This window comes from Neolamprologus brichardi, chromosome 5 (genome assembly GCF_056152115.1).
Source record: "Neolamprologus brichardi isolate AB-2024 chromosome 5, ASM5615211v1, whole genome shotgun sequence".
In the NCBI taxonomy this organism is placed as follows: domain Eukaryota; kingdom Metazoa; phylum Chordata; class Actinopteri; order Cichliformes; family Cichlidae; genus Neolamprologus; species Neolamprologus brichardi.
In genome coordinates, this window is record NC_142108.1 from 9,843,609 (window position 1) to 9,855,627 (window position 12,019).

Consider the following 12,019-nt stretch of genomic DNA (forward strand, 5'->3'; position numbering starts at 1 on the left):
TGAAGTTGAGTGTATTATTTATTTGTTGGTTGATTGATTTATTTTGGACATTGAACTTTCTATTTTATGTATTCAGTGGCAGTAAAGCATAGATACATTAACTGGGCAATATATTAGGTACACCTTACTCATACTGGGTTGGACACCCTTTTCACCTTCAGAGCTACCTTAATCCTTTGTGGCATAGATTCAACCCAGGAGCTGGGTTATAAAACCTCAGAGGTTTGGTCCATATTGTCATGATGGCATCAAACAGTTGCTAGATATTCAGCTGCTGCACATCCATGATGTGAATCTCCCTTTCCACCACATCCCAAAGGAGCTCTATTGGAATGAGATGTGGTGATTGTGGAGGCCATTTGAGCACAATGAAATCACTGTCAGGTTCAAGAAATCACTTTGAGATAATCTGAGCTTTCTGTCACACGTGTTATCCTGCTTGAAGCAGCCATCAGAAGATGGGTGTACTGTGATCATTAAGAGATAGACAGGGTCAACAACAATACTCAGGTGGACTGTGGTGTTTAAATAATTCTCAGTTGGTAGCAAAGGGTGCAGGAAAATATCCCTCCACATCATCACACCAGCAGCAGCCCAAACTATTGATATAAGCCAGGATGGATTCATGGTGTTATCTTGTTTATGCCAAATTCTCACTCTATGCTCTGAATGTTACTGCAGAAATCAAGACTGGGAAATGTTTGTCCAATTTTCCTTTGTCCAATTCCAGTGAGCTTGTTTGAACTGTAGCCTCAGTTTCTTGTTCTTAGGTGATAGGAGTGGCACCCAGTGTGGTCCCATCTGCTTCAAGGTTCAATGTGTCATTTGTTCAGAGATGGTCTTTTGCATACCTTGGTTGTAAAAAAAAAAAAGGCTATTTAATTTTTTTTTTCATCCTACCAGCTCAAAGCAGTTTGGCCATTGTCCTCTAACTTTTGGCATCAACCAGGAATTTTCATCCAGAGAACTGCAGCTCACTGGATATTTTCTCTTTTTTTTTAACCATTCTCTGTAAACTCTAGAGATGGTTGTGTGTTAAATCCCAGTAGATCAGCACTTTCTGACATATTCAGACCAGCCCATCTGGTACTATGCCAGATTCAAAGTCAATTAAGTCATCCTTTATGCTCCATTCTGATTGTCAATTTGAACTTCAGGAGGCCGTCTTGACCACATGCCTAAATGCACTTTTTTATGCAGTTTCAGTGTCTATGCGATTGATTGATTGATTGATTGATTAGATAACAAGCAGTTGAATAGGTGTGCCTAAAAAGTGTTGAGTGACTTCATATATAATATTGTTTCAATTGTGTTTTACAAATCCTTTTGTTCTTGTCATTTTTTTGGAGTTATTTTTATTTATTTATTTTTTTCAAATAAAAATGTGCCTATTCTTTTGAAATTGCACATAAAGGAAAAATTTGGACGCAATTTCTGTTGGGAACTGGATGAAGAGAAAGGTAAAGAAAGGGGTAGAAAACTGGAGAGTGGAGAGCAAGATAGCTGGGTGGGGCCAATAGTGCTGAGTGAGACTGATCTCTGTTCATTCTCTTGGCTGGCAGTCAGAGCTTGTGCCCACTATAGGATCATGGTCAGGATGGCAGCACGGGCAGAGAGCTGGGCAGCGCTTGCCAGTGTGCCAGGGACAGAGGGCAAGCCTATTGAGAAGCAGTGTGATGGACACAATGGGTGCGACAGACTTGCTGCATCAACAGGCTTTTTGCTGCTGTGGCTAGAAATAAACCATAAATACCCCCACTGGCATCCACCAACCGCTCACCAGGCCTCCACACACATCCTCACTCAGTCACAGACAGAAAGGGCAAAGAAAAGAAAGAGGGAAGACGGAAAACGTGGCTTGTACGGGGTGCATTGAAGCACAAGCCATCAAGGTAAAGAAAAAGAAAAAGAAAAAGGGAAAAAGAACCAAGACAATTATTTTCCCTTTTTTTGTTTTCTCTCAAGAACTTCTTCTTTGTGGATCCAGAGGGACTATTAGTGTGCTATTCTAACAGATACAAGTAAGATTTGTGTAAGCTAAACAAAAGTTGCAGGTTACTTCCTGATTGAATTCTGAACAACACGATTATGCTAATCTAAACTGTATTATGCAATCCAATCTTGCAGGAAAACTTTTTTCATGTGCATAAACTCAATAGCTCATATCTCATCATTTTTATTTGAATGTTTATTTTGTATATCAGGTGTATGTATTTAATCTAACACTAAGCAATGTGATTGTTGTGCTTTGTAGACTAAAAATGACAGACCAGCAGGGAACCCCAGACCAGCTGCCTGCAGAAAAGGGCCAAGGAGGGGCTGGAGCAACATATAAGGTACCAGATTTAACAAGAGGGACTTTTCTGTTAAACAAACTCAAAAAGACCACGGGCTTATGGACTGCATCATTTACCTGCTCCACCTGTCCCTGTTTTGCAGCTGGTGGTTTTTGAGTATGAGAACTTTCGTGGAAAAAAGGTGGAGCTGTCTGGTGAATGTAAAGATGTGCTGGAGAAGACACAAAGGGTTGGTTCAGTCATTGTGGAGTCGGGACCGTGAGTGACTCAGTTACCCTTCCTTTATTTTCACTGCACGTAGATCCTATTTTGTAGCTGTTGCCTTTGCTTTCAACAAATGTGTGCATTTATATATCTTGCTTATTTTCCATGTTGTCAGATGGGTAGGGTTTGAGCGTCCAAGTTTTGCTGGAGAGCTGTTTGTGCTGGAGAAGGGAGAGTATCCTCGTTGGAGCACCTGGACCAACTCCCAGAGTAGCTACAGCCTGAGCTCCTTTAGGCCTCTGAAAGTGGTATGTACCTGAAATGAAATGAACCTCAGACATTTTGTGATTTCGCAAGGGTTGATGTTAAACATGTGGAAATATACTGTTTTCTGCAGGACAGTGCAGATCACAAGTTACATCTGTTTGAGAATGCTGGCTTTGAAGGCAGAAAAATGGAGATTGTTGATGATGATGTCCCCAGTCTGTGGGCTCATGGTTTCCAAGACCGTGTGGCCAGTGCTAAGGCTGTCAATGGAACGTAAGTTTCACCATTCGCAGTCTCTCACTACAATGATTTCCACTTATCAGAAATGAAGCCATGAAATGTAAGATAGAAGTGCATTTGTGCAAAATGATATTAAATTTGTGTAAAAATCACTGTCCCAGAAATGTGATACTGTTTCTCTTCCTCATGAAGGTGGGTAGGATACATGTATCCAGGCTACAGAGGGCGCCAGTATGTGTTTGAGCAAGGAGACTTCAAGCACTGGAATGATTGGGGAGCCACTGCACCTCAGATCCAGTCCGTCCGACGTGTGCGGGACATGCAGTGGCATAAGAGAGGGTGCTATATCGCCCCTGCCCCCGCCCCTGCCCCTGCCCCAGCTCCTGGTCCAGCCCCAGCCCCAGCTCCAGTCCCTGCCCCTACACCACCCAATCCCAATCCTAACCCTACTCCCAACCCCAAATCCCAAACTCAGCCCGAAGCTTAAACTCCCACCTCTGACACTTTCCACAGAAACTGGTGAATGCTGAAGGCAGCTGGCCAGTCCTTAGTCTCTCATTATTAAAGCTCTTTATTGGTTTAGGCTAACTGACCAAGCAGTTTTGGAAAACTGGAACTGAAAAAATTAACCATGCATTTCTGTTGGAAATAAAAGTTTTGGCCCTGATTCTGGTTATTTGTAAATTATTCCATGCCATTTATTTTGTATAAATTAATACATGGGATTGGAGTGAGAGTGTTAAAACGATCTGTGCATTAGACAAACAACTTATAAGTATATTAAAATTAAGTAAACAATAATTCAGACCAGAAATAATTATCAACTATTAGTAATTGGCATTAGAAGGGTGCGTGATGTGAAAAAAAGCTTTGTGACACTAGAAATCCTTGCTACACCACCACTGATAACATGTTATTCTTTTTCAATTATTTAGTCACTGTCGACCTGATGTTTGGTTCTTCTGAGTCTTTGAATCTAGTCAGGCCCCGTTTCTTTTTAACTCTGGGGCATTGTAATTAATGCTCATACAATTTTTGCTATTTTTATACTTTTTTTTTTTTTTTTTACTATTAGCCACTTGTTAGATTGTAAACTAACTGATATTTATGGCGTGTTTTGTTGATAAAAACACGATCATCCCCCTCTTCAGAACCTTTCCCAGCGTTCCTTGGTGTGCTCAACTCTCATTGGTTAACAACTGCATTTATGCCCGCCCACATAAAATGGAACATCCAATCAGAACCAAGATTCATTCAGCAGGCTCGTGAGCTGGGCGGGCAACGCGCAAAATTTGAAAGTTGACCGGAAACAGGGTGACTGTGTAGAAAATAGTGTGCTCTTAAGCACATAAATATGCCTATATAACTTTAAAAGAGTATGATAGCTACCTAAATGACTAGCTGGTGAGTAATTTCCTAACAGACCGCTTTAATTTTATTCATATGTCAAGAGTGTTTCGTCTTTAATGTTCTGTTTTATAAGCTAAGTTAGAAAGCGAACGTTACCCACCGTTAGCTTAGCGCGCTAAAGGGGGGCATGTTGTTGACACCAAGTGACAGCTTTTTCTTGGTCTGTAGGTATCAATATTTCGTTAATGCCCTGGATTTAAATCTCGACTTGCTACCTGCTTTTATGCTGTGAAGAGACCATGCTGAAGTTTAAATACGTGAGTCAGGGAAACCTGAAAACACCGTCTTCCTCTGCTGACCCTATCACTAGCCGCAGCTCACGACTCAACCAGCTGTTTCAGGTAAAGTAATGGATCAGCTTAGGTGTAGTCTCGATCTCTTAAAATTCAGTTTAAATACATCCCGAATAGCAGTCTCCTGTGAACTCCACTTTTCTTGTTTGTGTATTGTTTTCAGGGACGACTGAGTCTGTGTGGGGAGCAGGGAGGATGCACTTTAGGTCGGGAAGAGTTTCTGGAGGCTTTGCTGCTTCTCTACCAAGAGTGCACTTCCCCAGAACTTATGAAGATACATCATGTGGCAAACTTCGTCAATAAATGTAAGCATACATTTTAAATATGAACAAGATTTGTTTGTTTTATTTATCAGTCATATCTGTTTTAACAAAACCTGATTATATCAACTGATGAAATTGATTAAGAGCAGTTATTTGTGATGCACAGTTTTAAAATGCTCTTTAGCATACTACAAGGCTAATGCCTTTTTTGTAATATCTGTAAGGTGGACTTTGATAATTCTACTAAGAGTATGTTGCTGTGGCTCTAGTTAGAATAAGGTGTTTAGCTCATAGTTCACATTCAAAAAAATGTCTTAAAGGTTTTACTTCAAATTTTGAAGCCATAAAGGGTGAAAAAGTTGTTTGTGCTGTGCTGAGCTGAGCTGTTCGTGCTTTTTGAAACAGTTTCTGAAGTTGTCTCGGAGCTGCGGGCCCTACAGCCCGGGCTTCAAGACTTTGACCTGCATGCAGTGGTGGGTCGGGGTCGTTTTGCTGAAGTCCGAGTTGTCCGGGAGAAGGCTACTGGAGGTGTTTGTGCACTTAAAGTCATGAAGAAGACAGTTTTACGCACTCAAGAAAATGTAAGTTTCGTCCTCTAAGAACTACATCGTACCAGAGAGTTTTGATATCCATATCTGGGACACAAAAAGGAAATTTTGGTAGTTTGCTATTTATTTGTTAATAGTTTTTTTCCAGAAGGAAAACCAGAAGTGAGAGTAATAAAATAAATGTATGCTGGTTCCATTTAAAGTTGTGTGAAAAAGAAAGTTTTAAGGATTCCATTGTAGCAGTCTTGTGCACTTAACAGTTTTGTAGCTTTACAATGTTGCTTCTGTTTGCAGAGGTTTGTGAAAATTTGTTTATGCACAGCAAATAAATGTCTGGGTTCCTCTAGACATTTCAGTCTAGTTGAGGACTGGACCATTGCAACACCTTGATTCTTTTCTTTTTCAGTCATTTGGTTGCAGATTTGTTGCTGTGCTTGGGATCATTGTTACGTTACATGACCTAGTTTGGGTGTAGCTTTAGCTTTTGGACAGATGTCCTTACTCTCAGTCTTCAATACTTTGGCATACAGAGGAGTTCATAGCTACTTCCCACTGCAAGCACCCCAGGTACTGTGGGTGGAATAAAAGCCCAAATCATCAGCCTCTAGAACTCCCTTTGAGGCATTTTTGTTGATATGCTGTCTTTGATGTTCACCAGTTGTGGTGTTGTGCATTATAGCCAAGCATGTCCACTTTCGTCTTGTCTGTCTGAAGGATATTGCTCTTGAAATCTTGTGGTTTGTTCAGATTCAACTTTGCAAACCTAAACTGAGCTACCATCTTCTTTTTAGAGGGACATTTTCAAATAAGACATATTTCTTCACTCTTTTTTTTAGTTGTGTTGTTACAAAGTTTAACATGTTAACTCGAGCCTGAGATGTAGCCCTTTTGTTTTGTTTTTTGCAATTTCTTTGAAGATTGGGCCATCTGACCTTTGGATTACTTTGTTGAACTTGTTTTTGCAGAGGTGGTCACATTTGCTGGTGATCAGCAGCATCTGCCTGCTACTTACCCTCTTAATTCCTACACAGTAAGGGTGTACTTTATTTTTCACATGACTGCATAGACTGCTGAAAAAAACTTTCTTTTTCTCAAGACTGTAGCTTTTGTTTCTGGATTTCTTTGAATACGCTGTCATAGATTAGTGGAGCAAATGCCCATTATTAATGTTTTATTAATGTTTATAATACCACTTGTGGTTTGCTCACTACCACAAGTAGAAACCCTATAAAACGGGTAGATTTAGAGTCCGTCTAATGGGAGTGGAAAGGTTCATGTACTTGAGATGGATTTCTGTCAGAATGACATTCACTGAGAATAATCATGTAATAATAACATTTATTGAAAAGTATTTATTTAATTATTTTAACACAGAGACAACAATTCACTCTCATATTCAGACCTATGAGCAATTTAGAAACACCAGTTAACCTGGATGCATGGGATGGATAATTATTTTATCTTTTTTTTTGTTTGTTATAATAGTCCTCTATTAAAATGATTTCCTCAGGAGTATTGAAGTGTATAAAGAATAAGGGGCTTGAATTTTTCACTTTCACATTTACTACACAAGTACTGTTAACTGTGTCTTAGCTACTTGGTGTTCCAAATTTGTAGTCCTAAAAAAGTCCACTGGAGAGTGCTGTAGGGCTAAGCACAACAAATGTCACTTGGATCCAATATTTCACAGCTGTGCTCTCTGGCATATGACTAATCAGACAGATCTCTGTCAGAATAGTACATGAGCTGTGACACAAAGGGAGCTGAAGAATGAACAGTTTTAATGAACAAGAAATGTCTTCTTCGTGCCACCTGTGACAGTTTTGTGTAATTTAGACTCATCTGGCGCTTATAAAAAGAGGGAACAAGAACTGAAGCTAGACGAGAAAGGCAAGAATTCTAATCACCAGAAAAAGTAGATTTTTGCACAGTTTTATCTGAAATAAAATGCAATTACATTTAACCCACATTCAGTTTCTTAATATGGAAGTTTCTGTGTTTCAGGCACATCTGTTTATATGGCCATTATACTAATCACAGTATATATTTGTATTGCTTACATTTCAAACAGTATAACTGCTCATTGCTCACCTTCTAACTCTTCAAAGGTGATTTTTCATGAAGAGGAGCGGAGGATCTTGGCTCTGAACAGTAGTCCCTGGATCCCACAGCTGCTGTATGCCTTCCAGGATAAAGATCATGTTTACCTGGTGAGACTGCGGCACATGTTTCTTTTTTTTTCTTTTTTCTTTTTTATCTTAATGATGAATTGAAATGACTAGTTTGCTAATTTTTTCTGAATCAAAATAATATTTTAAGGATCTTTTGTAACACACAGAGAAAATGGCACACATAACATACTGTACTTACTAATACAATATTTGTGCTATATTTCATGTATAAAGTAAAGGCCTTGTATTTTGTAGTGTAGGCCTCGATGTAGTGTTAGTCCCAGTGTTACAAAATAGTACTGACCGTATAGTGACTTCATAACTGGTCATAGTAGATAGCTGCCCTTCCCTGAGCCCGGTTCTGCTGGAGGTGTCTTCCTGTTAAAAGTGAGTTTTTCCATATATATATATATATATATATATATATATATATATATAGTAGGCTCTTTACCTTGCAATATAAAGGCCCTTGAGGCTCCTGTTGTGATTTGGTGCTATGAAACAAAAAATTGAGTTGGTATGACCTATTGGCTTTCACTCAAAGTATCATAAGCACACTGTGTATTCCCCCAAACTCTAAAATTATACTGTGGGGAAAATGGCTAGACTCAGAAGTAAAACAAACACCCACACTATACATGAACCCTAGAGATACAATCATCAAAATTTGCCTATTGTTACCTGCTTTCTATGTTTGATTTTCAAAATTTGACCAACAAAACTGGCAGTCACTCAAAGTGGCATGTGAAGGAGGAATTATAAAATGACCAATCTGTTTGTACAAGAAAAATATTTTGTAGCAGTGGAAAAAAAGGTTTCATTCTTAAGAAGTCGTTATTTTTGCCATCAGTACGTTCCACAGTGACCAGGATTTTTTCATGAAAAATCACATCATTCATTACTGACTCCTCCCGTGGCTTTTTAGATGCTGTGAGCAATCTTTGGGTTTAGTTTTGCTTGAAATTAACAGCTTACTGCAACTAACAAAACAGTATCACATTTTTTAAGCTATCACTGTGAAAAATAAGGAGGGAAATCAGGAACTGAGCTTACTGTTTACCATTTAAAACACTCAGTGAATGTATACTCTTTATGCTGCATTATTGTATGAGTAACTAATTAAAGGGGGAAACGTATCCCTTTAATAATGCAATCTTAGCACTTTGTCAGTTACAGTTAGCTGTTAAACTTACAATGAATCTGTATTTTTCCTTATGATCAAGGCTGTCTTAGGTAGTAGGAAAGAGTGCAGTCAGTTTCTTGTGCAGCTAGGCCTTATATTTTCTCCTGCCCATTTTTTTTCTTTCACCATCTATATACGTTCCTTTATGTCCCCTGCATATCTGTTTCAATTCTTCCTCCTCTTTTTTTCTCTCCCCCTCTGTCTCTCTGCTCCCTAACTGAGCATGGAGGAAAATACAAAGCATCCATCTTTATCCGTGTGTCAGAGAGGCACCCAGTCTCCCTGTTGCTAGGTAACACTGGAGAATGCTCCCGTTCATTGAGACTCGCTGACCATTCATGTGCATGGGCTTTGCCTGTTTATGGCTGTATGGCTTTAAACATATAGCTCAAATCAACTTGGCACAGCACCTTTTATTTCAGTGTGCAGACAGCAGGAAAAAAAAAAGAATTTTAGGCAACGTTAACCAAGGCTGATTTATTTTTCCAAACTTTCAAAACTATATGTCTTCAAATGAGCTATGTTATGGTTGCAGTATGTTGCTTTGACTTAAATGTGTCTTCTTTCATCCTATGATCATTCATTCTAGGCTACACTGGAATTATGCATTTATTCTTGACATATTTTTTAGCAATTGAACAGGAATACTTTGACTGCAGTATCATAGATAAATCAGCAATAGTACCCGGTGTTATATAACTGAATCTATAATGAGGAGAACCACCCTATAAGCTTATGCTGAGCAGAGCTTTGATGTAAGCTCAAACACATGGCCCTACACTTGTTGCTTTGTTTTTCCTTCTAAATATAGACACATTTAGAGGCGTTCTTAAAGCTTTTACAGCCTTCAACAACAACACACAATCCTTCAAATGCTATGCACTGGTTATAGTCTTATCCTGCCAGTTCCTCACTTTACACACATATGCTTTCAGGCGATGGAGTACTTGCCAGGCGGTGACCTGATGTCTCTCCTAAACCGATATGAGGATCAGTTTGATGAGTCCATGGCTCGATTTTATTTGGCTGAGCTGGTAGAGGCCATTCATGCTGTCCACCAGTTGGGCTACGTCCACAGGTAAAATACCCGCTACGAAATCCAACCTGTTATTGATAGAGGATTAGCCAAGTAAGACTTAACAGTAAAACATGATCAATGAAGGAGTGGCAGTGTTCCCGTAGAATGGGTTTCTCAACTTCCAGGTCTATATTAAAAATGTTTTTCTTTTGTTTTCATTGAAAAGGCCACAATAACCGGATCCTGTACATGAGAATTGTTATCACTTTAACTAATTTAATGTAGAGTGTGATGGCAAATGTTATAAAAACGTTGTGGAGTTTGCAAATGTCTCCGTTATGCTTGGAGCAGTAGAGCATTTTACAGTACTCAGACAGCAAACAGCTCCGTAAAAGCCGTATCAAATTTCTACTAAACTATCCACTTACAGAGATGTCAAACCAGAGAATATTCTCATTGATCGGACTGGTCATATTAAGCTGGCTGACTTTGGATCAGCTGCCAGGCTGACTGCTAACAAAACGGTAAGTCGAATATAGGCTTTGCTATATGTATTAACTTCACTGTTCTTCACAATGACATTACAGAGTTTCTGTTATGTTTTCCCAGGTGGCCACTTCCACAGTGCCTGTCGGAACCCAGGACTTTCTTTCTCCTGAAGTCCTGACAGCCATGAATGGGGGTTCTAACAGCACCTATGGAGTTGAGTGTGATTGGTGGTCCCTTGGGGTTATTGCCTATGAGATGATTTATGCCCGGTCACCTTTTTCTGAAGCCACTTCGACCAAGACTATCTACAACATCCTTAACTTCCAGGTGCTGACATTGTCATTGTTTATGTATTCAATCTCTATAACAGATCAGACACAAACGGTCTAATCAGTATTCCTGTTACGGTCAGTAATATATGCAGTCTAATTTAGGCAATATTTAATCAGTCTATAAAATATTTATTCAATTCTTGTTCAATTTTTTTTTTTTGCCTACAGCGTTGCTTAAAGTTTCCAGAGGAGCCACGTACCAGTAAGCAGTTTGTAGACTTGGTACAGAGCTTACTTTGTGGTGCAAAGGAGCGACTGGGTTTCCAGGGACTCCACTGTCACTCTTTCTTCTCCAGCGTTGACTGGAACAACTTGCGACAAGGTGAGGAGATTCCTCTCCCTTGAGACTTCTCTGCAATCTTTTTAGTAGACGTGCTCAATTTCACTTGAAATGACACATTCTTGTTGTAATTGTGTTACGACACAGTTGATATATTACTAGTTGTCAAATTCTAATGCTTGGGTTTCTTTTTTTATTCTTTTATATATAAGCAAAAAAACAACAATCCAAACCCCACCCAACAACATCTAGTCTACGTCTGTGTGTGTTCAGGGGGTAAGCTCATAGACAACAATAGCGTTGGTGTTGTCTATAGTAAAATAATGAGATTCTGTGCGCTGTTGGCAGTAAGCCATTTTTTTTTTTTTTTTGAGGAAGGGAAGGCAGACCGTTAAGATCTGCGACTCATCTGTTTCTCAACAGATGCAGCACGCATCGTTTACGCAGGCAACACCAGACATGCTCTTTGTAGCGTTTGTTAAATGTTATTGTTGTCAGTGAGTTTCACAGTTTCCCCTGACTGGCCATTGGAAAACACACCCATAACACTCAAATTAATAGATAATTTCAGTGAAGCATAGTCACATTGAAGAGGCACATGCCTACAGTGCTACTGTAATTCACAAGTGTATCTGCAGGGGTGATCGGTGTTTGTTTTGGCTCTACCAAATAGGTATTTTCTGCAGATGACACCCCCCCACATTATAAAGTAATTATATAACATTACTATGCCCATGGTTTCCTCTTAGCACTGACAGCTGTTTGTCTATGATAAAGCATTTAGATTGATAGTTTTTATTTATTTATTTTTCTCTTTGTTAATTGATTTTGTTTGAGTAGTAGCAAAAAAAACCCTCAAAATACATATATGTACAAATGTCTGCATTAAAAATATCATCCTTGTTTATTCACAACTGAGCACGGATAGAGCTTTATGCATCAGCTTTGGGTCCAGCTGATTAGCTTGCTCTGCTGCAGTGAGAGAGTGAGTGAGCATGTGTGTATGAGAGAGCGCGAAAGAGAG

At 39.3% G+C, this 12,019-nt stretch overlaps 2 protein-coding genes across 8 annotated transcripts in view; both read left to right on the top strand.

Annotated features, from left to right (window-relative positions):
- The first annotated feature begins 1,808 nt into the window (after positions 1-1,808).
- LOC102778376 (beta-crystallin B3-like) lies at positions 1,809-3,675 on the top strand. Its single transcript, XM_006784537.2, has 6 exons — positions 1,809-1,892; positions 2,255-2,336; positions 2,440-2,555; positions 2,677-2,809; positions 2,899-3,041; positions 3,201-3,675. Exons 2-6 carry the CDS (start codon positions 2,262-2,264, stop codon positions 3,493-3,495), a joined length of 762 nt encoding a protein of 253 aa, XP_006784600.1. The 5' UTR covers positions 1,809-1,892; positions 2,255-2,261; the 3' UTR covers positions 3,496-3,675.
- Positions 3,676-4,285: 610 nt separating this feature from the next.
- The window catches only part of cita (citron rho-interacting serine/threonine kinase a), a 35,873-nt gene continuing 28,139 nt past the window's right edge, over positions 4,286-12,019 (top strand). For all 7 annotated transcript variants that reach the window (XM_035905133.2, XM_035905136.2, XM_035905135.2 and 4 more), the window contains exons 1-9: positions 4,286-4,412; positions 4,587-4,759; positions 4,875-5,016; positions 5,380-5,555; positions 7,631-7,732; positions 9,812-9,954; positions 10,325-10,418; positions 10,504-10,710; positions 10,884-11,037. In XM_035905133.2, coding sequence (XP_035761026.1) covers positions 4,658-4,759; positions 4,875-5,016; positions 5,380-5,555; positions 7,631-7,732; positions 9,812-9,954; positions 10,325-10,418; positions 10,504-10,710; positions 10,884-11,037 — 1,120 coding nt within the window. In that variant the 5' untranslated portion in view covers positions 4,286-4,412; positions 4,587-4,657. The remainder of the gene's footprint in view (positions 4,413-4,586; positions 4,760-4,874; positions 5,017-5,379; positions 5,556-7,630; positions 7,733-9,811; positions 9,955-10,324; positions 10,419-10,503; positions 10,711-10,883; positions 11,038-12,019) is intronic.